The sequence below is a fragment of the Jaculus jaculus genome, chromosome 18 (assembly GCF_020740685.1).
Source record: "Jaculus jaculus isolate mJacJac1 chromosome 18, mJacJac1.mat.Y.cur, whole genome shotgun sequence".
Taxonomy (NCBI): Eukaryota; Metazoa; Chordata; class Mammalia; order Rodentia; family Dipodidae; genus Jaculus; species Jaculus jaculus.
The window spans coordinates 35,198,986-35,223,200 of NC_059119.1; the positions used below are offsets into that span (position 1 = coordinate 35,198,986).

Genomic DNA, 24,215 nt, shown 5'->3' on the forward strand with positions numbered 1-24,215 from the left:
TTCAAAGTACTTTAACAGCCTGCAGTATAAGCCAAGGCAGTCAGGTCTACATGGCTGCTTAATGAGGTTGCACAGATTGTGTGGAATTGGGTGTTGTGTGGAATTTCAGATAACATACACTTCACTTTAAGAGAGGATCGCCTCCAGGTCCTGGCTTGCAAGATAACAACAGAACATACTCCTTTTTGAAATTTAAGAGACTAAGGTATGGGTGATGGCTGGGAAGGTGGCTCAGCCAGTAAAGGCAGTTTCTCGCAAAGCTTGCCAGCCCAGCTTTAATATCCAGCCACCCACATTAAGCCAATGGGCATTCATTTGCAGTGGCAAAAAAAAAAAAAAAAAAAATTAGACACTGTATGTCTGGCAAGAAATTTTAGACACTGTATGGCTGGCTTGGAGGCTGAGAAACTACACAGATGACTGCGGCCAGGTTGGGGATCTGGGAGTTCGCCCAAAAACAGTTCATCACTGCTCTGTGACTAACCTGTCCTGCTTCACGTTCCCTCCTCAACACAAAAGTTGTTCCAGTTATCACTAAACTTTCAACAGACAACCAGCCTAGGACACTCCCAATTGTTTATGGAGCACCCCCTGAATCCAGCCGCCACCTCAGTTTCCCTCTTTCGGGAGCTCCCGTCCCATCAATGGATACTTTCTTGCTTACTGATGTTTCTACCCACACTCTATCTCTGAACACTGTTTAGTAAAGCCTATTACTTCCCTTCCTCATACGGGCATGTGATTGTCTTGTGGAGCCCAGAATGGTTAATTTTTTTTTTTTAGATTTATTTAATTCATTTATTTTCTTAGAGAGAGAGAATGGGTGCACCAGGGCCTCTAGCCACTGCAAATGAACTCCAGACACATGCATCACCATGTGCATCTGGCTTATGTGGGACCTGGAGAATTGAACCTGGGTCCTTAGGCTTCACAGGCATGCGCCTTAACCACTAAGCCATCTCTCTCTCCAGCCCCCAGAATAGTTAATTCCTTGCCACTTCAATGGAGTTGCTGCTGCCCTCCCATTTTGGGACAGCCCACTCATTTGTCATGGTATCTATGAAATAGGTATGTGTTAGAAAAGCCTTTATTTGAAGACCTTGAGCTATCTACGTTTAGAACTTTAGATAAGTGTTTGTGGTTCACTATGAATTACTATCTCCAACAAGATCATGGGGTAGTATCTTGTATTGATATTTCTGCAGTGAAATACCTGAATATTTACATTATGTATGTGTGAGTCAGCTTTCTATCCCTATAATAAAATACTTGAAGTATTCCACTTACAAAGAGAAAAGGCTTTTCTTTAAGTTTGTATTTATTGGAGCAAGTGAGTGAGAGACTCACCCAAAGAGACAGAGAATGAGAATGGGTGTGCCATGATGTGCTGCAGCTGCAAACTACAGACTTATCTTTAACCACTGAGCCATCTCCCCAGCACCACTCTACCCTTTATTTTTCAGGGGCAAGGCCTCATTCTAGGCCAGCTTGACCTGGAACTCACTTCACCATGTAGCCCAGGCAGGCCTTGAATTCATGTTGATCCTCCTTCAACAGTCTTCCCAGTGTTGGAATTTTTGGTCATGAGACATCAAGGCAAGTTTGAGAGAAAAGGTTTATTTTCTTTCGTTATTATTTTTTAAGTTTTTTTTCTTTTTTTTCTGAGGTAGGGTCTCACTCTATCTCAGGTTGACCTGGAATTCACTATGCAGTCTCAGGGTGGCCTTGAACTCATGGCAATCCTCCTACCTCTGTCTCCCATGTGCTGGGATTAAAGGTGTGCGCCACCACACCCGGCTAAAATAATTTTTTATTGACAGTTTCCATAATTATAAGCGACATCCCATGGTGATTCCCTCCCTCCCCCCACTTTCCTCTTTGAAACCCCATTGTCCATCATATCCCCTCCCCCTCCCAATCAGTCTCTCTTTTGTTTTGATGTCATGATCTAGAAAAGGTTTATTTTCTACTCTACAGTTTGGGAGGTCTCAAGTTATGAATTGATTGGCTGTCTTGTTTGGGGCCTGTGATCAGGCAGCATTCATGGAGGGAGGACATGGAACAGCAAAACCAGGTGGGCTCATTTCTTTATTGTTAAATGGGGTTACAGTACATAAAACTGGAATCAAGAGGAGGAGCAAAACCCCAAACCAGGGCTGGGGAGACGGCCAGGCGGTTAAAAGCGCTAGTTTGCAAAGCCTGGTGGCTGTGGTTCCCTTCTCCAGTACCCACGCAAATAAAAACTTGGGAGGCAGAGGTAGGAGGATGCCCGAGAGTTCGAGGCCACCCTGAGACTACATAGTGAATTCCAGGTCAGCCTGGGCTAGAGCGAGACCCTACCTCGAAAAACCAAAACCAAAACAAAACAAAAAAACACCAAACCGAAAGAAACAAAACATCTACTTCCTTGAGTTCTCATTTGGGGACTGGGTTCAAAGAACTAGATAAGAGTCGGAACAGGGCGAGAGCAAAGCGGTAGAGCTTGGCAGTGAGGACATTAATTTGGGGGTAATCAAGGCTCCAAATCAAGATGCCAGCTGGCGGGGTGGCGAGGGGTCCAGGCTAGCCTGGCGCATGAGCAATTGGTACCAGGCGAGCCGGGCGGAGGCGCACAGACCGGGCGGGCGGGGCAGAGGTGGGCCCGCCCCGGGCAGGCCCCGCCCTCCTCTTCCAGGCCCCGCCCCGTCCAGTCAACGCCCCGCCTCTTCAAGGCTCCGCCCCTCCGCGCCTAGGCCCCGCCCCCAGGCAGCCCCGCCCCCGCCCCTGGAAGCCGGAAGCCCGCCGCGCGGTGCGGGCAGCCGGGGTCCGCTGAAGGCAGAGCCGGAGGCGCCGAACCCGGGGCGCGGGGCCATGGGGGCGCTGCGCGGCGGAACGCCGGCCGGCGCGGGGCCCGCGCTGGCGCTGCTCGTGCTGCTGAGCGCGCTGGCCGCCGGCCGCGCCTCCCCGCGGCTCCTGGACGTCCCGGCGCCCGAGTGCTCGCAGGAGGTGAGACCCCCGAGTCCGCGGAGGGCCGCGCTGGGGGCGGCGGGCGGTCGGGACCCGGGGGAGTGCGGGCTGCCCTCGGGGACCCCGCGCGGAGCCCTGGCACCACCGAGAGCTCGGGAAGGGGGCCGGAGAGGCGGGACTCCGGCGGGCACGACGTGGGGGGGACTGGCCCTGCCCCGGCTCCTCGCGAGGCCCTCCTCTCGGGCCCTGTCCCCCAGCCCCGTCCGGGGTCCTCCGCGGAGGGTACCGGGGAGGCACGCGGGAGGTGCGCCAAGGGCGGTCGGCTGGCTTGCGGCTGTCAACGAGGACACCTGCTGCGCCCATAGGAAGTGGCACACCCCTTTCGAGGGGTTGCCTTGCTGTAGAACTTGAACCGTCGTCAAAAAAAAAGAAATAAAATAAATAGCAGGGCGTGGTGGCGCACGCCTTTAATCACAGCACTCGGGAGGCAGAGGTAAGAGGATCGCTGCGAGTTCGAGGCTATCCTGGGACTACAGAGTGAATTATAAGTCAGCATGGACTAGGGAAGACTACCCTCAAAAAAAACAAGAAAAGAAAAAATGGGAGTTCCACAAATAACACCTTACTTCCCTCTTCCCCTGCCCCTTTTACTCTAATTTTCCTAACCCTCCACCACCACTGACCCCCACGGACTGTGCTCAGTAGCTGACTCAGAGGATATGAAACTTCTTATTTTTACGGAAAGAGTGTGGAGGGAGAGTGACTATTCTGCAAGAAAAAAAAAAAAGGTTTTAATGTGAATGATGTTTCACAATGTCCTGTGATTTCCACTGCTGGGCAGAGCAGAACTACCTGTGTGCATTGGGTCCTTCCTGCGGAAGGCGTAAAACTGTCCCCACATGGAGGATTTGATGTGTCTGCGGAAGTAGACCTCGGTCAGGGGTCTGCCAAATGGACGAGGTATTGTGAAAGGAACCAAAACTCTCCAGAAATGCTTTTAGGTCTTCAGTGTGCCTGGATTGGATTGTCTGGGATGTGGAGGCTGCCTTGCAAAGCACTCTGGAGCAAGTAGACTGCGCAACTGCTGAGTGTACGGAGTTCAAGGACAAGAAAAATTACTTCTGGATGGATTTTTTTGAAAGATATTTGGGAAGTCCTGTTTGGGGAGAGAGCCTAAGGAACAGTTGATTTTAGCATTCCAGCTGGTGGAAGGGGCCTTTTGCCAACGTCTTGGATGGGGTAGGGTAAACTGTGGGAAGGGGGCTTGTCTGTGGTGCAGGAGCGCAACTCCATCCTCGTGGGAGCTGGGGGAAAAGCGTTGGGAGATTGTTTTGTTTGCTTCTGTAGTGCTGGGGATCAAACCAGAGCAAACCTAGGCTTTGAGCTACTCCCCTTCCCTAGAGGATTTTGACTTCATTTATTTTTGAGGTAAGCCCAACAGACTGGCCCTTTTCTAAAAAAATCTTTTTAAAAATTTGTTAGCTTATTTATTTGAGAGAGCGAGAGAGAAGGAGACAGAGAGAGGGAGAGAGAATAAGTATGCCAGGGCCTCCAGCCATTCACTGCAGATGAACTCCAGACGCATGTGCCACCTTGTGCATCTGGTTTACATGGATCCTGGGGAGTCAAAACCACGTCCTTTTAACCACTAAGCCATATCTCCAGGCCCCAGACTGGCCTATTTTTGCTTTGTTTTATGAGAGAGAGAAATTGCATGCTAGGGCCTCCAGTCACCGCAGTCTAACTACAGATGTGTGCTCCCTGGTGTGCACGTGTGGCATTGTGAGCTTGTGTCACTGCCTCTGGCTTATGTGCAACCTGGAGAGTGGAACATGAGTCCTTAGGCTTCACAGGCAAGCGCCTTAACTGCTAAGCCATCTCTCCAGACCAGATTAAAAAAAAAAAATAAGGCTTTAAAAATTATTTATTTGCCGGGTATGGTAGTGCACACTAATCCCAGCACTCAGGAGGCAGAGGTAGGAGGATTGCCGTGAGTTTGAGTCCACCCTGAGACTCCATAGTGAATTCCAGGTCAGCTTGGGCTAGAGTGAGACCCTACCTCGAAAAACCAAAAAATAAAAAATAAAGCTTATTTGAGGGCCCTGGCATGCCCATTCTCTTTCTGTCTCTTTCTCTCTTACTCAAATAAATAAATTATATATATGTATATATATACACACACACATACACACATATACACATACATACATACACATACACACACACATACATACATATATATATGTGTGTGTGTATATATATATATTTTTTTTTTTTTATATTTTTTTATTTTCTTTTACTTATTTGAGAGAGCAAGTGGGAGCAGATAGAGAGGGAGAGAGAATGGGCATGCCATGGCCTCGAGCCACTGCAAACGAACTCCAGATGCACATGCCACCTTGTGCATCTAGCTTACGTGGGTCCTGAGGAATCGAACTTGGGTCCTTTGGCTTTGCAGGAAAGTGTCTTAACTGCTAAGCCATCCCTCCAGCCCAGGTTTTGACTTTAATTGGAGAGAGAGAGGCTTATGACCAAACTGGACTGACACTTCCCTTTTTCTTCTCCCCTTCTCTCCTTCTCTCCTTCTCCCTACACCTGGCTCATAGACAACTCAGCTTCCCTGCCATATTCATTTTAGTGTTCTCTTAAAAAGAGCTTAGGCCGGCCATGGTGGCACACGCCTTTAATCACAGCACTCAGGGAAGCAGAGGTAGGAAGATAGCTGTGAGTTCGAGGCCAATCCGAGAATACAAAGTGAATTCTTGGTCAGCCTGAACTAGAGCGAGACTCTACATCGAAAAAAAAAAAAAAATGTAAAAGGCCTGGTTTCCATTCCCAGCACTGCAAAAGGGACAGAAAAAGACCACACCACCCAGATTTCTCTCCTTCCCTTGGTGTTTAGTCCCCAGTATGGCTCGTGCCCACCAGCAGAGGCCGACTGGCTAAGACATCTCAGAGGAAGCTCTTGCCACTTGCCACAGTGTGAATGTCTCCTGAAAGCTGCTTGAATGTCCTCCTGAGGCAGGAGACAGGCTTCAGCAAACCTGTTCTCTGAACCTCGCTCTGCTGCAGGCACAGGCTGTGGAGGCTTGATAAATACATGTTGCATGCAAGAACAAAAGATTGAAAGAGGAAGGAAGGAGGTGGCCTGGCTTGAGAAGCAGTAGTAAGCCAAGACATGCCATTGTGCTGGTTCAGGTTGCCTGGACTTGGCACCTCTAAACCCAGATGGTAATGTTCTTCCCACAGAAACCAACCCTGTAGACATCGTAAGTGGCTGCATTTCCCTGGATGTGCTCTTCTGCCCGCTTTCCCTCTGCCTGGGCCTCGCCAGTCCTGAGGAGCGCCCTAAAAGCCAGCCAGCCACACTTGGCATTGGGCAGCCTGAGCCGCTCGGTTAACGCTGGCACTGCACAGACGGGCTGGGCGTAGTACCACTGACTGCTGCTTTCTTCCTGAGCACTTGTGGTTTGGGCTTGCGGTAGAACGACTGTTGGGCTTCGCCCTTTGGTTTCTGGCTGCTGGGAGCTGCTCTCAGCCCTGCCACTTTTCCTGAGGGTAAGAAGTTGTGCTCCCATGGCACATGCTCTCTGGTGGGCAGGGCCGTAGCGCAGGCGGTGGAACCAGCAGGGAGCAGGTCCTGTTCACAAGCCGCCAAGCACCCTAGCTGCAGGCTGCCGCCGTGAGGCTCGCCCGCCCTGTGGAGTGGGGGGGGAGACCCCGGCATCACAGCATCCAGTACCGGGGGGCCTGCCGCTGTGCAGGCCTTCCCTCGCCCGTGCTGCAGCTGTGTGTCCTCATCTGCACAGGGTGATGCTCACTTCACAGGCCTCTGGGGGGACTTGCCCAGGCCTCGCGGAAGGAAGGCAGGCATCCAGCCCTGCGCAGTGTCATGCCACCAGCGCTAACCTGGAGCTTCACGCCTGGCACCATGCATGGGCTGTCACATGAACCCTTGCTCAGTTCTTACAGCACCCTGCAGGACTGGCCTGGCTATCCTAAGCTGACAAAGCCTGAGACTGGCCGTGGCCACATGGCCAGTGAGTGCAGAGTGGAAGGTGGGGAAGAGCTGTGGGCGGCATCATCAACTCCTGCTCTTCTTTCTCTTATCAGGCGCTTGATAATGTCACTGAATGCCCAGAGCTGGATATGTTCTTTCACTTCCGTGTAATCTTCCTAAGAAGAAGGCTGGGTTGTAGCTCGCTTGGTGCACTGCTTACCTGACATACCCGAACCCCTGCGTCAGGTTTCCCAGTACGGCACAAACCAGGCACAGGCATGGCGTTATATACACATAACTCTTAAGCCCCGTGTTCTAGAGGTAGAGGCAGGGGGATCAGAAGTTCAGCAATGTAGTGAGTTTGAGGCCAGCCTGGGCTACATAAGACCCTATCTCAAAGATATATGGGCTAGAGAGATGGCTCAGCAGTTAAAGGTGCTTGCTTGTAAAGCCTGGTGTCCTGGGCTTGATTCCCTAGTACCTATGTAAAGGCAGATGCACAAAGAGGCACATGCATCTGGAGTTTGTTTGCAGTGGTAAGAGGCCCTGGTGCATCCATTCTCTCCCTCCTCTTCTCTTTCTCTGTCCTTGCAAATTAATAAATTATAATTTTTTAAAAATTTTTTGTTTTTTTTAAATTTATTTGACAGCAACAGACAGAAAGGCAGAGAGGGAGAGAAACAGAGAGAGAGAGAATGGGTGCACCAGGGCCTCCAGCCACTGCAAAGGAACTCCAGACGCGTGCGCCACCTTGTGCATCTGGATAACGTGGGTCCTGGGGAATCAAGCCTTGAACCAGGGTCCTTAGGCTTCATAGGCAAGCACTTAACCGCTAAGCCATCTCTCCAGCCCCAAATTAAATAATAATAATAATAATTATTATTATTATTATATATTTTTTGGTTTTCTAGGGTGGGGTCTCACTCTAGCCCAGGCTGGCCTGGAACTCATTCTGGAGTTCCAGGCTGGCTTTGAACTCATAGAGATCCTCCTACCTCCTGAGTGCTGGGGCTAAAGGCATGCACCACCATGCCCGGCTAAATTTAAAAAAAAAAAAAATTTGTTTTTATTTTTTTGGTTTCCTGAGGTCAGGTCTCACTCTAGCTCAGGCTGACCTGGAATTCACTATGTACTCTCAGGATGGCCTCAAACTCACGGCAATTAAAGGTGTGCACGACCATGCCTGGCTAAATATTTTTAAAAAAATCTTCCTGCTGGGCTGTAGAGCTGGCTTTGGTAGTTGGGCACTTGCCTGTGAAGCCTAAGGACCCCGGTTTGAGGTTCGATTCTCCAGTACCTACATTAGCCAGATGCACAAGGGGGTGCACGCATCTGGAGTTCGTTTGCAGTGGCTGGAGGCCCTGGTGCGCCCATTCTCCCTCTCTCTCTCTATTTGTTTCTTTCTCTCTCTCTCTCTCTCTGTCACTTTCATATAAATAAATAAAAACGAACAAAATATTTTTAAAAAATCTTCCTGCTGAGCTGGGCATGTTGGCGCATGCCTTTAATCCCAGCTCCCAGCACTCTGGATGCTGAGGTAGGAGGATTGCCATGAGCTTGAGGCCAGCCTGGGACTACAGAGTGAGTTCCAGGTTAGCCTGGGTTAAGAGTGAGAGAGTAAGATCCTATCTCAAAAAAAAAAAAAAAAAGGTCAGGCATAGTGGTGCATGTCTTTAATCTCAGCACTTGCCACCCTGGGATCACAGAGTGAGTTCCAGGGTAACCTGGGCTCCTAATTGGGGGAAAAAAATCTTCCTGCTGTGAGTAGAGAGGTCTTAACCTGTTTTAAGTCCCTGGGGACTAGGCTCCACATAAATATTGGCACATTTGCCTTTGAGTAACCTGTATAGACCCCATGGTGTGTTTTTCCTTTCTCTCATCTCCTTTTTGGGGAGGCGTGGTTTTACAAGGGCTCGTGCCTTAACCCCTTAGTCATCCCTCCAGCCCTCTTTCATCATTGTTACCTCACTCATCCCCCCTCACTGTCCGATTCTTCCCTGGGTTCCAAGTTTTTTCGATTCCAGAAAGGGCTATTTAATACTGACCTAATTTGTACTCTGATTTATAAGATAGCACCTCCAGTTTACCCTCTTTTTTATGCAGTTTATTCACCAAGTCAGAGGAATGTAGACACTTATCATGTGTCTTCTCTTTTATTCTGTACAAAAGTGGCCATACATCTTCTGTAGCAACTCTTTCTTAAAAAACATTTTATGTATTTGAGGGAGAAGAGAGACAGAGAGAGAACAGGCAGGACGCCAGGACCTTTAGCTCCTGCAAACAAACTCCAGACATGTATGCCACCTTGTTCATCTGGCTTACGTACTGGGGAAGTGACCTTGATCCTTATTGAGGGCAAGTACCTTAACTGCTGAGCCATCTCTTCAGCCCCTCTGCAGCAACTTTTGTCCCTTACATGCTCCTGAAATATTTGATCCAGACCTTCACATGTCCTTATGGTGCCTCTGTATTCAGGAAAACGTTCCACTCCACACAACATGGAGGAAGACTGCCATTTCTGGACTCTCACAAACATCTTCAGATGTCTTACTACCCATTGCAAAGTCCATGCAACTGCTACCACTGTTAAAAAGGCACACCAGAGACCTCTAAAATAATAATAATGGGCTAGAGAGAGATGGCTAAAGTGCTTGCCTGTAAAACCAAAGGACCCAGGTTTGATTCCCCAGGACCCACATAAACCAGATGCACAAGGGGCCGCATGCATCTGCAATTTGCAGCAGCTGGAGGCCAGGGCATGCCCATTCTCTCCCCCCCCCCCCCCCGCCTATTTCTCCCAAATAAGTAAAGAAAAATAAATTAAAAATAAAAAATAGTAATACAAATAAAAATATTTTTATTTGCAAGCAGAGAGAGGAAAAAAGAGACACGAGAAAGGGGGTGCCAGGGCCTCCAACCGCTGCAAACGAGCTCCAGCCTGTGCCACTCTGTGCATCTGGCTTTATGTGGGTACTGAGGAATCAAACCAGGTTGTCAGACTTTGTAGGCAAGTACCTTAACTGCTGAGCCATCTTTCCAGCCTCCACCCCTTTTCTTGGTCTTTCTAGACATAGGGTTTTACTCTATAGTCCCAGGCTGGTTTGAACTCACAGAGTAATCTGCCTACCTCTGCCTCCCAAATTCTAGGATTAAATGTGTGCGCCACCACACCCAGCTTCATGTTAATGTTTGCTGCTATGGAAACAGATACTGATTCATCCCAGATAGGGCACAGGTGACAGGCCGAAGAACAGTTGCACAAATTCTAACGTGGTGATCCAGTGAGTTTTTCAGGGTTACTTGCAGGACCACAGTGACTCACAGGCTGCGGCATCACCAGACGCCCTGACCCGGTGTGGGTGGGGACTCGCAGAAGCTGCGTGCGTGGCGCTGGCTGCGCTCTTCCCAGGCAGCCTCTCCGGCGGGCGTCGCCTCTCTGGCACCAGCTCCTGTGCCCTTGGGGAGAGGAATCACATCAAGTTCAGGAGCTTCCTGAGCCCTGTGAGCTGCTCTTTTCCTCCAGGATGGATTGTTTCAATTCAGAGGAAATTGCTGTCCAACCTTAAATTGTATTTATGTGTGTATGCATGTGTGTGGGCACGCCGGGGCTCTCCTGCTGCTGCCAGTGAATGCCAGATGCATGCACTGCCTTGGGTCCAACTTTATGTGGATGCTGGGCAATCAGAAGTGGGTCGTTAGGCATTGCAAACCAGTGCTTTTAGCCAAAATTCAAAGGAGTGTGCACATCTCCAGTAGGTTGTTGCTTTGTCCTCAAGAATTTACATCTCCTTTACCCACAGGAACAGTCTGCTAACACCTGCTATAGCTCTGTCAACATGGTTTTCTAAGTTCAAACAATCATGCTCAGACATAGATTTGGAGGTCTTTTTCAGTCACCTATTTCCATAGAAAATGGGATCCAAAAAATGCTTTGCTGCTGGGCATGATGGCACACACTTTTAATCCCAGCAGTCAGGAGGCAGAGGTGGGAGAATGGCTGTGAGTTTGAGGTCAGTCTAAGATCCTACCTTGAAAAAAAAAAAAGTCTTACCTGAAGAGACATCTCTTTGACCCCATTTCTCCTCTCCCCTCCCCGATGCCCCCTCTCCTCTCCCCTCTCCATTCCTCTCCATTCCATTCCTCTCCTCCCATCCCCTCCCCTCTCCTCCCTGTTCCGTTCCATTCATTTTTGGTTTTTCGAGGTAGGGTCTCACACTAGCCCAGGCTGACCTGGAACTCACTACGTAGTCTCAGGGTGGCCTCAAATTCACAGTGAACCTCCTACCTTTGCCTTCCAAGTGCTGGGATTAAAGGCATGTGCCACCATGCCCGGCCCTTCTTTATTTTTGATGTAATGAATTACGATTTGTTGGCAGTGGACCAACTTTGTACTACTAGAATAAATCCCTCCAGGTCATAGTACATTATTCTTTTGATGCTCTGCTATACTAGATTTGCTAACATGTTATTTAGAATTGCATCTATCTGTATTCATGGGTGAGACTGGCCCATGGCTTTGTCTTTTTGTAAAAGACTTACCAAGTTGTAAATTAAAGTCATGCTAGCTTTTTTTAAAGGGGGGGGGAATGGCTGAACAAAGTGAAATTTAGGTTTTTTTAAATTTTTATTTACTTATTTATTTGACAGAGAAAGGGGGAGAGAGAGAGTGAGAATGGGCTCACCAGGGCCTCCAGCCACTGCAAACGAACTCTAGATACCTGCGCCCACTTGTGCATCTGGCTAACGTGGGTCCTGAGGAATCGAACCTGGGTCCTTTGGCTTCACAGGCAAATACCTTAACTGCTAAGCCATCTCTCCAGCCTGAAATCTAATTTTAAGTCTAAATGTCCAGTAAGATGAACAGACATCTTATGGAATAGTATAAAAATATTAAGGATAACTAGCTACACAGATATCAGTTGACCTGGAGTAATGGTCAGGATGTGTTGATGAATGAAAAAAAAATAAGTTGCAAAGAATTTTTTTTTCCAGATAGGGTCTCACAGTAGCCTAGGCATTCTGTAGTTCCAGGCTGGCCTTGAACTCACAAAAATCCTCCTACCTCTACCAAGTGCTAGGATTAAAGGCGTGTGCCACCATGCCTGGCTAGGTAAGACTTACTGCTGTGTAAGTGTGAGGGCCTGATTTGTCCTGAGTTCAGTCCCCAGCGCCCACTTAAAAAGCCGGGTATGGCCGTGCATGCCTGTGACCCAGTCCCATTGAGAGCAGGGCTCAGAAACTTACTTGGGCTGGCTGCTCACCCAGTCTGACCACAAAACAGCAGCTCCATGTTCAGTGACAGCTTCTGTCACAAAGAAACATGTAGAAGAGCATTCAATAGAAGGCACCCAGTATTCCCCTGTGGTTCTGCATGTGTGTGCAGGGTGCACATCTGCACATGTGAAATAATGCAAAAATAAATAAATAGGTTTTTGTTTTGTCCTGTTTCGGTTTTTTGAGGTAGGGTCTTGCTCTAGCCCAGGCTGACCTGAAACTCACCCTGTAGTCCCAGGTTGGACTCAAAACTCCCAGCAATCCTCCTACCTCGGCCTCCTCAGTGGTGACACAAGCCTTTAATCCCAGCACTCGGGAGGCTGAGGTAGGAGGATTGCCAAGAATTCGAGGCCACCCTGAGACTACATAGTGAATTCTAGATCAGCCTGAGCTAGAGTGAGACCGTACCTCAAAAAAACAATAATAATAATAATAATAATTTTTAAAAAGGAGATAACCTACAACATTGTGTTAATAAATGCTGGAGTTATTTGATAGGTTCAAAATTGTTTATAATAAAAATATAGTCATTGTCGGTTATGGTGGCACACACCTTTAATCCCAGACTTGGGAGGCAGAGGTAGAAGGATCATTGTGAATTCGAGGCCACCCTGAGACTACATAGAGAATTCCAGGTCAGCCTGAGCTAGAGTGAGACCCTACCTCAAAAAAACAAAAAACAAAACTATATATATACATATATATATATATATATATATATATATATGTATATATATATATATGGTCATTACCGTAATAGGAGGAAAATATGCACAACAGTGACTTTCATCAGGTAAAACTGAAACAAAAGTATAGTAAGGCATCAAGCTATTTCTTTCAGCTGCAAAATGAGCACCCCTGTTAGCCAGTTGCTGTGTTTTTAGACCCTCCCCGGTTCCTCTTGTTCTCCATAGACAGGAGCCTGTCACCACAGGCATCATCTTGCGGTGGTTTAATTTTTTTATTTTTATTTTTTGTTCATTTTTATTTGTTTATTTGAGAGCAACAGACAGAGAAAGAGGCAGATTGATAGATACAGGATGGGCGCACCAGGGCCTTCAGACACGTGTACCCCCTTGTACATCTGGCTAATGTGGGTCCTGGGGAATCGAGCCTTGAACTGAAGTCCTTAGGCTTCACAGGCAAGTGCTTAACCACTAAGGCATCTCTCCAGCCCTTGTGGTGGTTTTTGAGTAGCTACCAGTGGATAACAGCCCAGACTGAGTACCATTGTCCTTTTATGTGCGATGATGGTTTGTTCCAGGCAGTTCAGCTGGCAAGGCTTCAACGATTATGTAACTTGATGTTACATAATGTTTGTCACCGGTGTTTTTATTTATTTATTTATTTTGTTTTTGTTTTTCGAGGTAGGATCTCACTCTGGTCCAGGCTGACCTGGACTTCTCTATGTAGTCTCAGGGTGGCCTCGAACTCACGGCGATCCTCCTACCTCTGCCTCCTGAGTGCTGGAATGAAAGGCGTGCGTCACCACGCTGGGCTTTCACAGGAGCTTTTAAGTGTGGCCCTCTAGATGTGCTGTGGTCAGCACAGATTGCCAAAGCAAAAGACAATAAATACCGTACCAGTGCTTCGGTTTCCCCATCTGTAAACTGGAGCCAAGGTCACTTATAATCAGTCTGATGTGTGTCATTGGGTCTGGCTCTGAAGTAGAGTATGTGCTTGGCGTGTGTGAGGCCCTAGGTATAACTCCCAGCACCAGCCAAAAGAAAAAAGGTGTTAACAAAAGGGCCTGGATATCCATGACCTCACAGTGCCCGACACTACCTACACAAGACCATCGTAAGAGGAGGAAAAGATCATGACGTCAGAATAAAAGAGAGACTGATTGAGAGGGGAGGAGATATGATGAAGAATGGAGTTTCAAAGGGAAAGTGGGGGGAGGGGGGATTACCATGGGGTATTATTTATAACCTTGGAAGTTGTGAATATAAAAAAGAGAGAAAGGTGTTAAAAGGATCAGTGCAACTGTGTGTGTCCCTTTGACACTTTTTTTTTCCCACTAGGGAGTTTATGGTGGATTTAGTAACTTCCAAAATTAATCCGCACCAGAGATTGTAAATTTGTCGTCTTGCGCCTTCCTCACTGCTCATGAAAACTGGAAGCCTCCAGATTTAAGAGCCTTTTTACCAGATCATCCTCAGACACCCCTCTCAGTGTCTCAGCTCGCAAGAATTACTCAAAACAGCAGTACCCAAACCCCCTCCAGTTGCAATTGTATCCATTGCACCCATTCACTTGGGTGGTGCAGAAAGAAAAAGTACAGGAAGGTGTTCCCCACACTAAGAGCCACCCCAAAAGTGAGACGGGAGGGCTGTATGAATGTTCTTGCAAGGGCACCCTACAGACTGAAGTCTCAATGGTAATTACCACCTGTTTCTTCCACAGGGGCTGGACTGCGCCGTCAGGAATAGTAAGTCCTCCTTGTTTTTCTTGTTGCTGTTAATGAAGTGATAGCCTAGAGCTGACTTCCAGGCTCCACACTGGGGCTGGGGACCGTTGCCACCAGCAGGCCCATTTCAGATACAGGTACCTGTGCTTCCTATGGAAACCATTGTGTTAAAGTGAGGCTGTGCCAAGTTACCATCTGCACCTTGTATTGCCTGCGGTCCTGCCCTAGTGTTCCTAACTACAGGTGATCCGTGCGGCTTGTGCTTCAGTGAAATGTCCATGGTGGAGGATGGAGTTTTTGTTTGTTTGTGCTTGCAAAGTTTTTGGCTGTGCATGGGCATAGAACCCAGGACAGGCACGCTCCATTGAGCTACATCCCCAGCATCTGGTTTGGTTTTACCTGAAAGGGGAAAGCATGTGCTTCTAGTGGTGGTTCTCATAGGGGACTCGGACGTATCAAGACAGAGCAGCCCTTACTTCTCTCCTGTGCCCCCATTTCCAATAACTGCTTCATCCTGAAAAGCCATCTCCAGGTCGTAGATGGCTTAACAGTCGAAGGTACTTGCTTGCAAAGCCCAGTGGCCCAGGTTCAATTTCCCAGTACCCATGCACTAAAGACAGGTGCAGAAAGGCCCTGACATGCCCATTCTGTACCTAGATCTTAAAATGAACAAATAAAAATATTTTTTGAGCCAGGTGTGGTAACACACGCCTTTAATCCCAGCACTCAGGAGGCAGAGGTAGAAGGATCGCCATGAGTTCAAGGCCACCCTGAGAATACAGAGTGAATTCCAGGTCAGCCTGGGCTAGAGTGAAACTCTTACCTCAAAAAAAAATCAAAAGAAAAGAAAAAAAAATTTTTTTGAGACAAGACCAACAGACTGGCCTTTTTCTTTTTTCTTCTTTTTTTTTTTTTAAATAATTTTAAATACAGTCCAGACTGGCCTTTTTAATGAAAGAGATTGGGGCAGGGCCTCCAGCCACTGTAATAGAACTCCAGATGTGTGCTCTTGCAGGCTTGGCACCTTGTGTGCCTGGCTTATGTGGGATCTGAAGAGTTGAACATGAGACCTTAGGTTTTGCAGGCAAACTCCATCTCTCCAGCCCAAATAAAAAGATTTTTCAGGGCTGGAGAGATGGCTTAGCGGTTAAGCGCTTGCCTGTGAAGCCTAAGGACCCCGGTTCGAGGCTCGGTTCCCCAGGTCTCACGTTAGCCAGATGCACAAGGGGGCGCACACGTCTGGAGTTCTTTTGCAGAGGCTGGAAGCCCTGGCGCGCCCATTCTCTCTCTCTCCCTCTGTCTTTCTCTCTGTGTCTGTCGCTCTCAAATAAATAAATAAAAAAATTTTTAAAAAAAATGTAAAAAAAAAAAAAAAAGACCTAAAATCAAAAAAAAAAAAAAAAAAAGATTTTTCAAAAAACATCTTCCTTTGGCCTAGGTGTGGTGGCGCACGCCTTTGATCCCAGCACTTGGGAGGCAGAGATAGGAAGATCAGTGTGTGTTCGAGGCCAGCCTGAGAATACGTAGTGAATCCCAGGTCAGGCTTGGTTAGAGTGAGACCCTGCCTTGGAAGGGAAAAAAAAAAAAAAAAGAAAGAAACAAAAACAGAAAAAGAAAAAAGAGAGAGGGAGGGAAGAAGGAAGGAAGGAAAGAAAGAAGGGGAAAAGCATGGTCTGGACAGATGGGCAGAGAACCTGGCAAGGGTCATAGCAGGATGGCCAAGGACAGTTGCTGGACCTGACCCATTTAGGAGCGGGGGGGGGGGGGAATGCATCTTTGGATCTTTGGGGCCTTGGCCACAAGCCTCTGGTGGCTACTCTCCTCTGGTTCCCAGGTACCTGTCTGGATAGCAGCTGGATCCACCTTCGAAACCTGACCCCTTCTTCCCCGAAAAACATCAAGCTGCAGCTGGGCTCTGCCCACACCCGGCTTGGAGAGCTGGTCCCTGTGCTGCACATTGAGTGGACCCTGCAGACGGATGGTGAGTGGTGTGTAAGCCTGCGCCTCGGTGACTGTCAGTTCAGGCGACACCACAGAGAAGACTATTCGCTAAGTTCCATTTCGTGGCATAAGAATCTGTCATGGCAGTTTTTGCTTTTTTTTTTTCAATTTGGTAGGTATGAACACAGTGCATAGTCTCATCTTACTGTCCTGCATGAATAGCTCCTTTTGCATAAAATTTATTACTTTGAAATATAAAGGCAAATGATTAATTTTAAAATAGTTCCAAATATTTGGTGGAGAAAAAAATTAACATTGTAACATGCCAGGCATGGTGGCACATGCAGTCAATGCTAGCACTTGGGAGGCCAAGTTAGGAGGGTCACTGTGAGATCGAGGCCAGCCTGAAACTATGTAGTGAATTCCAGGTCAGCATGAGCTAGAGCGAGACCCTACCTAGAAAAACCAAAAACAACAACAACAAAAAAATTGTAACAGTTTGCTAGCTGCTTTTCCCCTTAATTTAGGGGCCAGAATTTTTTAAAGCCTCACATTCTAACCGGGTTAGACTGTTGATTGCAAAACTGTGGCGGGGTCTCTGTAGCCAGCCCTGCGTGCTTGCTGCCGGCTGCAGGACGTCCCTGCCGTGGGTCAGCGTGCAGAGTCGGCTGCTGGTCTAGGGGAGAGTGCTCTTGTCAGCAGGGACAGTGGTTTGGCTGTGGGCTGGAGCCCAAGAGGAGCTGAAAGGAACAGGAAGTGAGGGGTTGGGTAAGCAGGTGTGAACTCATAGCCCACGGGGGAAGTGGGGCACCCTGGCTTTGTGTGGTTGGTCTGCAGCTCTGTGCCCCTCTCCTCCCTGACCTGCAGCCAGCATCCTGTACCTGGAGGGCGCGGAGCTGTCCATCCTGCAGCTGAGCACCAATGAGCGTTTGTGTGTTCAGTTTGAGTTTCTGTCCAAACTGACACATCACCACAAGCGGGTAAGAAGACAAAGTGGGTTGCGTTTCTCTATGACACCAGTGCTGGCTTCTTAACCCCAAACTTGCATCGTAATTGTCAGGGACGATAGCCACTTGGAAGGTGTTGAGGGTGGGATAAATTCAAGATGGCTGCCTGCTGTGGCCCATAGTGAGGGAGGAAGCAGCTTGACACACCCGCCTCTGCTTTTATTGATTTATAGTTTGCATGGTCCTGTGGTGGAACCCAGGCCTGATACATGATCTGCAAGTGCTACACCATCAGCCCCTAGCTATGCATTCTTCTAAAAATATTTATTTATTTACTTATTTGAGAGAAAATGTGAGAGAGAGGCAGATAGAAAAAGAATGGGCACGCCAGAGCCTCTAGCCATTGCAAATACAGTCCAGACACATGTGTCACCTTGTGCATATAGCTTTACATGGATGCTGGGGAATTGAACCCTGGTCCTTAGGCTTTGCAGGCAAGTGCCTCAACCACTGAGCCATCTCTCCAGCCCTTCTAGCTATGCATTTTTTTTTTAATGGATTTTTGAGATAGAGTCTCTGGCCCAGGCTGACCTGGAATTCACCATACAGTCTCAGGGTGCCCTCAAACTCATGGTGATCTTCTTACCTCTGTCTCCCAAGTGCTGGGATTAAAGGTGTGCACTACCACGCCCAGCTAGCTGTGGATTTTTAAAGGAAGCTAAATTGGAAGATCACTTCTATAGCTCTAACCTCCTGACTTCTTTATGTATAACAGACAAGCGTCTTAACCGCTAAGCCATTTCTCCAGACCAGATCTTAGGGTTTTTTTAATGAGCAGAAAAGACCAGAGGAGCGAAAACACAAAGATATACTCTTCCTCCAGTTTTGGATTTCTGCTGTGGCTGCAGGGTTGTTGTTGTCTGTCTGTTTTTTTTTGCTGATTTAGGGGAGCAAGTGGGGATGAGGTCTTTGGATACAGATAGGTAAAGCATCCAATCTCTCTTTCCTTCCCCCCCTTCAGTGGCGGTTTACCTTCAGCCACTTTGTGGTAGATCCTGGCCAGGAATATGAGGTGACTGTTCACCACCTTCCCAAGCCCATCCCTGATGGAGACCCAAACCACCAGTCCAGGAACTTCCTTGTGCCGGGTAAGAGCTGCTTCCCAAGCATTCCCATCATACTTGGTTGTGAGAGAAGAAACCAGCAAATGGTTCAGACGGTAGGTTTCCTAACAGCTCTGTCATAGCTACTATCCCCAATGTGCAGAACCCACAGGATAGATCACAGAGCCTGAGAGTGCCTGGGGCTGTGGCTCTAGCCTCTACACCTTGAGAGTCTGTTGGCACAACATTGGATGTGATCCGAGATTACAGGTGTGATTGGACCTGGAGCCACACCTTCTGCATAGAAAAGTACCTTCCCGCCCGGGAAATAACAGGAAGATGAGACATTCTGGGAAGGATGGTGGCATCTGTTCTCATCCTAGGCCTAGTCTCTCACTTACTTTGCTTTTCCCCACAGCTCACCCATGTTTATCCAGCACTCAACATACAATGCACCCATCTTTAGCCAGCACCCAACATACAGTTCTTTCATGTTTATCCAATACTTAACATGCGGTTCACTCGTATTTATCCAGCACCCCACCTACAGTTCACCCATGTTTATCCAGTACCTAACATACAATTCTTCCGTTTACCCAGCAGTCAACACACAGTTCTCCCATGTTTATCCAGTACTCAACATACAATGCACCCACGTTTATCTAGCACCCAATTCTCCTGTGCTTATACAGGGTTCGTCATACAGTTCACCCAGCACATACCACATACCCTGCTCTCCTCGGGCCCCACCAGTCCATTCTGCCTGGGGTCACTGCCAGCACAGCTTCTGAAGTTTCGTCTCCGATGTATGCGCTCTGTGTCTCTGCCCTTTTCAGAAACTCAGGGCTTTTCGTTGTACCTACAAGGTTGTTGGGAAATAATTATTTTTGTTGTGGTGGCTGTTGGCAGCTGTGAAGGGAGCTTAGGGCCTTGAGCATTTTAGGCCAGGGCTGTACTACTGACCTCCACCCTCAGCCAAAGAAATGCTGTTAAAGATGGCGATGGCCCGCCCCATGCCAGAGCACACTCATCTTCCCTGCTCTCTCTCCGGCATAGAACTTACCTGACATCATTCTGTATGCTGTCGTTTTGTTGCCACTGGTCTCCTCTATGGGATCGGTCCACAGTGCCCAGGACGCATGTGGCACACGGAAGGCTCAGTGACTACTTGTTGATACCAGTGACTCTCCCCACCCTGCTCCTAGGCACTTGATAGAAATGCTGATCCTCAGGGACCCCGTTGGGATGTATATCAGTGGTTGCCTGGCAGGCCCAAGGCCTGGGTTCACTGCCCAAAAAGGAAGTGAAGGGGAAGCAGAGGCCAGTTCTGAGTGCTTGTCTAGGTCTCCTCAGCGAGAACTGAGTGATGAGAATGTGTGGGGAAGTCAAGGAGGCTTCTGTGGAAAGAGAAGTACTTCCCGGAGGGAGGGTAAAAACCAAGAAAGAGCTCGCTTTGGCAGCATATACGCCAGCATTGGAAGGATACAGAGATTAACATGGCCCCCGCACAGGGGTGACATACAAGCTTATGAAGTATTCCATGTCTAAAGAAAAAGCAAAAGCCACTTTGGGTAAGGCAGTTGTGAGTGGGGAGAGAACTAGAGTCATCCCAGGATTCCTTGGCCATACAAGTGAACGTCAGGTGCCAGAGTCTGGAAGGAGAGAGGAGAGCGTGACCTGCACACAGGTGGCCCGGTCTCACGGGGCCTCCTGCCTGCAGCAGTCCAGGTCTGGAGGGACTTGTGAGTAGGTTGGAATAGGTTTCCAGAGACATAAAGATTGTGGCCCGGCCAGGCATGGTGACGCACGCCTTTAATCCGAGCACTGGGGAAGCAGAGGTAGGAGGATTGCTGTGAGTTCAAGGCAACCCTGAGACTTCATAGTAAATTCCAGGTCAGCCTGGGCTAGAGTGAGACCCTACCTCAAAAAAAAAAAAAAAAAAAGATTGTGGCCCCTAACATGTCTGCAGAAATAAACCTAAGGCAAAGGCTGATCTCTTTTTTTCTGGGCTCACAGACTGTGAGGACTCCATGGTGAAGATGACGACGCCTTGTGTGAACTCAGGTAACGGGTTGGCCCAGGAGAATTTTACCTGGCTTACATTAACACTCGTGTGGGTGTACGCACAGTGGGGTGCTGCGCGCACAGCACACATGCACACGGGTGCACATACCTCTCCTCACTTACACGGCACTATTGGCAGGCAGCCTCTGGGATCCCAACATTACGGTGGAGACCCTGGACACCCAGAAGCTGCAAGTGAGCTTCACTCTGTGGAATGAGACCATCCCCTACCAGGTCCTGCTTAACAGTTTTCCACGCACGGAGAACCAGAGCTGCTTTGGGCGCATATGGCAAATACACGCGGTAACTATATTTTTTTTCTTTGGACATAGATGTAAATAATTCTGAAAGCCTTGAGTCCCTCCCTGGTGTCCTGGCAAAGGCACGTTTCTAGGACTCAGAGCCCAGCATTGTGGAGCCAGGCACCACCAGATGCCTTTCCCCAGACTCTACCTTCCCTGCTGATGAAGATCTTTCTCTTAGTTGGTAAAGCAGAGCTGGTCCTGCCCTGTCCAGAACCCATTCCATGTTCTCCACACTCTTATGTCCTTACCTACTCTGCTTTTGTTTGGCTGTGTTGTGTTCTACTTTCTCCCAAAACAATTTGGAAAGAAATCAGCCGGGCGTGGTGGCGCACACCTTTAATCCCAGCACTCTGGAGGCAGAAGTAGGAGGATCACCATGAGTTCGAGGCCACCCTGTGAATACATAGTGAGTTCCAGGTCAGCCTGAGCTAGAGTGAGACCCTACCTCGAACCCTTCCCCCCAAAAAAAAGACTAAGACAAAAGGGAAATAAAGAAATGAGATGAGGCCAGGTGGGAGCATAGAATGTGTACTGTGTGGTCTGTGACCGGTACATAAGCACCCATCAGCCTCCAGCACCACAGCTATGTACTGTGTGGTCTGTGACCGGTACATAAGCACCCATCAGCCTCCAGCACCACAGCAAAGTACTTACGAGTTGCCAGTGAACTATTTGTCAGGCAGAAATGGCCATTTTCTGGCACACAATTAGAAAAGCCTCTGACCTTCCTAAGAGGGTGCTGATCTGTAAAGGGTCACATCCCGCCAACTTCCTTGTGGACGCTGTTACCCAGCTAGCTTTCCCCATCTTTTTTCCAGCCCAGAGAAGAGGAATTCCACCAGCGCGTCAATGTCACTTTCACTCCCACTCCGTACAGTTTTAACCTGTGTTGCCGCCACCAAGTACAGGTGGGTGCACCACAGGCAAGTGGGGGAGCGTGTGCAGGTGGGTAGTCCTCCGAAGGGACAAAGCAAGCTAGGAGAGTAGCTCCTGAGTACCCAGTGCCACTACCGGCCAGGATTCTCTGGCTGGCAGGATACCATCTCTGCCTTTCTCCTGGTCCACAGCTACACTGAAACATTGAGGTAGAGGCGGTCTCGTTGGAGTCTCGCTATATTGCCCACATTGTCTTGAGCTCCAGCTACCCTGTGGCCTGAGCTTTCTGAATAGTTGGAATATAGGTACCACTGCCACATGCAAATCAGTAGCCACCTGTGACTATGGCCTGGCCCAGCGGCTCAAATCACCTCTGTTGCTGCAAGATAAGAATGGCTCATCTCTCCAGTGCTTGGAGTGCCTCTTCCCCACTTCTCTTCTCCACCACCCCCAGGTTCAGCCCTTCTTCAGCAGCTGTCTGAATGACTGCCTGAGACACGTTGTGACTCTGCCCTGCCCAGCAGTCCCACAAGCTCCAGGTAGGAGGGACACTATTGCCCTAGCTGTGGGTTGTGTGCTAGAGCTGAGTCCTGACCATGGGAGATGGGATGTAGCCCAGGTGCCTGAGGTAGAGCGCAGAGTGACAGTCCCCTGGGTTGGACGCTTGGCCTTTCACTTGTGTGGATTGTTTAACTCTGATCCTCAGCTTCCTTGGTTGGAAAATGGGATTATTCTCACAAAGTTAAGTACCATGGACTTATAAAAGTTTTAATGTGCCAGGTTCATAGATGAGGAAATGAGGCACAGGTGTTAAATAACTTGCCCAAGATTACACACCAAAGACGTGGCAGAGCTCCTGGCTCCTACCTGATCTCGTGGGGCATGGCAACCACATGTCCCCAGTTCACTGAGGCTGCCACCAGGTGCTGATCAAACAGTGGCAGATGTGGTACTGGGGTAGGAGGAGCTAGAGGAGAGGAGGATTCGTGTGGTTAAGGTCATTAAGGCCCCCAGTGGTGTCAGTGATGGGCTTGTGTAATGTCCCTTTTCCTGACCACTAGTCACTGAAGAGTAATGTTCCTTTCCCTTGTGTTCTCATTACAGACTCCATCGCAGGTAAGCCCAGATCCCCCCTCAACCCCCCCCCCCCCGAGTGAATCAGGGACCAGGTGAGGCTTGTAACGGAGCAGAGCAAGTAGCTAATGAGATCATCAGCGTGGCCTGGTGCGGGCCAGAAAGGACAGCCTGGCTGGGGCGGGGGCTCCTGCCCAGGCTCATTCTGTTCTGCCTGCCACAGGCTCTCTCCCTCTGTGGGCATACGGCTTTGTCATGGTGGTCGCCATCCTGCTGGTTGGCTCTGTGATTCTGCTGATCGTCTGCATGACCTGGAGGCTCTCTGGTAAGCAGCAGAAGCTCGGGTGGGCTGGGCCTTCCTCATCCCTCACGTTTCCCTGTGTTTTCCCTTCTGGTGCCACTTTCAGGCCTAGACCTGCCAGGCTGTGGTCAGAAGACACCCTTCAGTGACAAATAAAGAAAGCATAGACACAGCCTTTCTTGTGCTACCTGGTGAGCTTATCTTTCAGGAGCCTAGTACCAGAGGTCAGACTGACCTGGGCTCAGCGGTGGCCCCACCTCAGACTACCTGAGCCTCATTCTGTTTGGGCAAAAGGGCAGTTGTAATGATGCCCATGTCATACGGCTCTGATGAGGATTAAGGAAAATAAGTATGAATTCTTTACTAGAACATGGAATATAGTAGTTGCTCAGTAGCTGTTCACCAATTATATTTACTATTATTAAAATCAGTATTAAGGGCTGGAGAGATGGCTTAGTGGTTAAGCACTTGCCTGTGAAGCCTAAGGACTCCACTTCAAGGCTCGATTCCCCAGGACCCATGTTAGCCAGATGCACAAGGGGGCGCATGTGTCTGGAGTTTGTTTGCAGTGGCTGGAGGCCCTGGCATGCCCATTTTCTCTCTCTCTCTCTCTGCCTCTTTCTCTCTGCCTGTTGCTCTAAAATAAATAAAAATAAACAAAAAAAAAATAAGTATTAAGCCAGGAGTGGTGGTGTACACCTTTAATCCCAGCACTTGGGAGGCAGAGGTAGTAGGATCGCTGTGAGTTGGTGAGTTAGAGGCCAGCCTGAGACTACATAGTGAATTCTAGATCAGCCTGGGCTAAAGTGAGACTCTACTTCCAAAAATAAATAAATAAATAAATAAGCCAGGCATGGTGGCACAGGCCTCTTTCATCCCAGCACTCAGGAGGCAGAGGTAGGAGGATCACTGTAAGTTGGAGGCTAGCCTGAGACTACATAGTGAATACCAGGTCCGCCTGGGCTAGAACGACA

General features: G+C 48.7%; 1 protein-coding gene and 1 pseudogene across 1 annotated transcript in view; both read left to right on the top strand.

Moving 5' to 3' along the window:
- Window positions 1-2,850: 2,850 nt before the first annotated feature.
- The window catches only part of Il17ra (interleukin 17 receptor A), a 33,691-nt gene continuing 12,326 nt past the window's right edge, over window positions 2,851-24,215 (top strand). Inside the window, exons 1-11 of the mRNA XM_045137269.1 lie at window positions 2,851-2,985; window positions 14,627-14,651; window positions 16,465-16,611; window positions 17,439-17,551; window positions 18,540-18,666; window positions 20,638-20,685; window positions 20,825-20,988; window positions 21,809-21,898; window positions 22,321-22,405; window positions 22,971-22,982; window positions 23,164-23,265. Coding sequence (XP_044993204.1) covers window positions 2,851-2,985; window positions 14,627-14,651; window positions 16,465-16,611; window positions 17,439-17,551; window positions 18,540-18,666; window positions 20,638-20,685; window positions 20,825-20,988; window positions 21,809-21,898; window positions 22,321-22,405; window positions 22,971-22,982; window positions 23,164-23,265 — 1,048 coding nt within the window. The remainder of the gene's footprint in view (window positions 2,986-14,626; window positions 14,652-16,464; window positions 16,612-17,438; window positions 17,552-18,539; window positions 18,667-20,637; window positions 20,686-20,824; window positions 20,989-21,808; window positions 21,899-22,320; window positions 22,406-22,970; window positions 22,983-23,163; window positions 23,266-24,215) is intronic.
- Window positions 20,070-20,169, top strand: LOC123455878 (annotated as a pseudogene).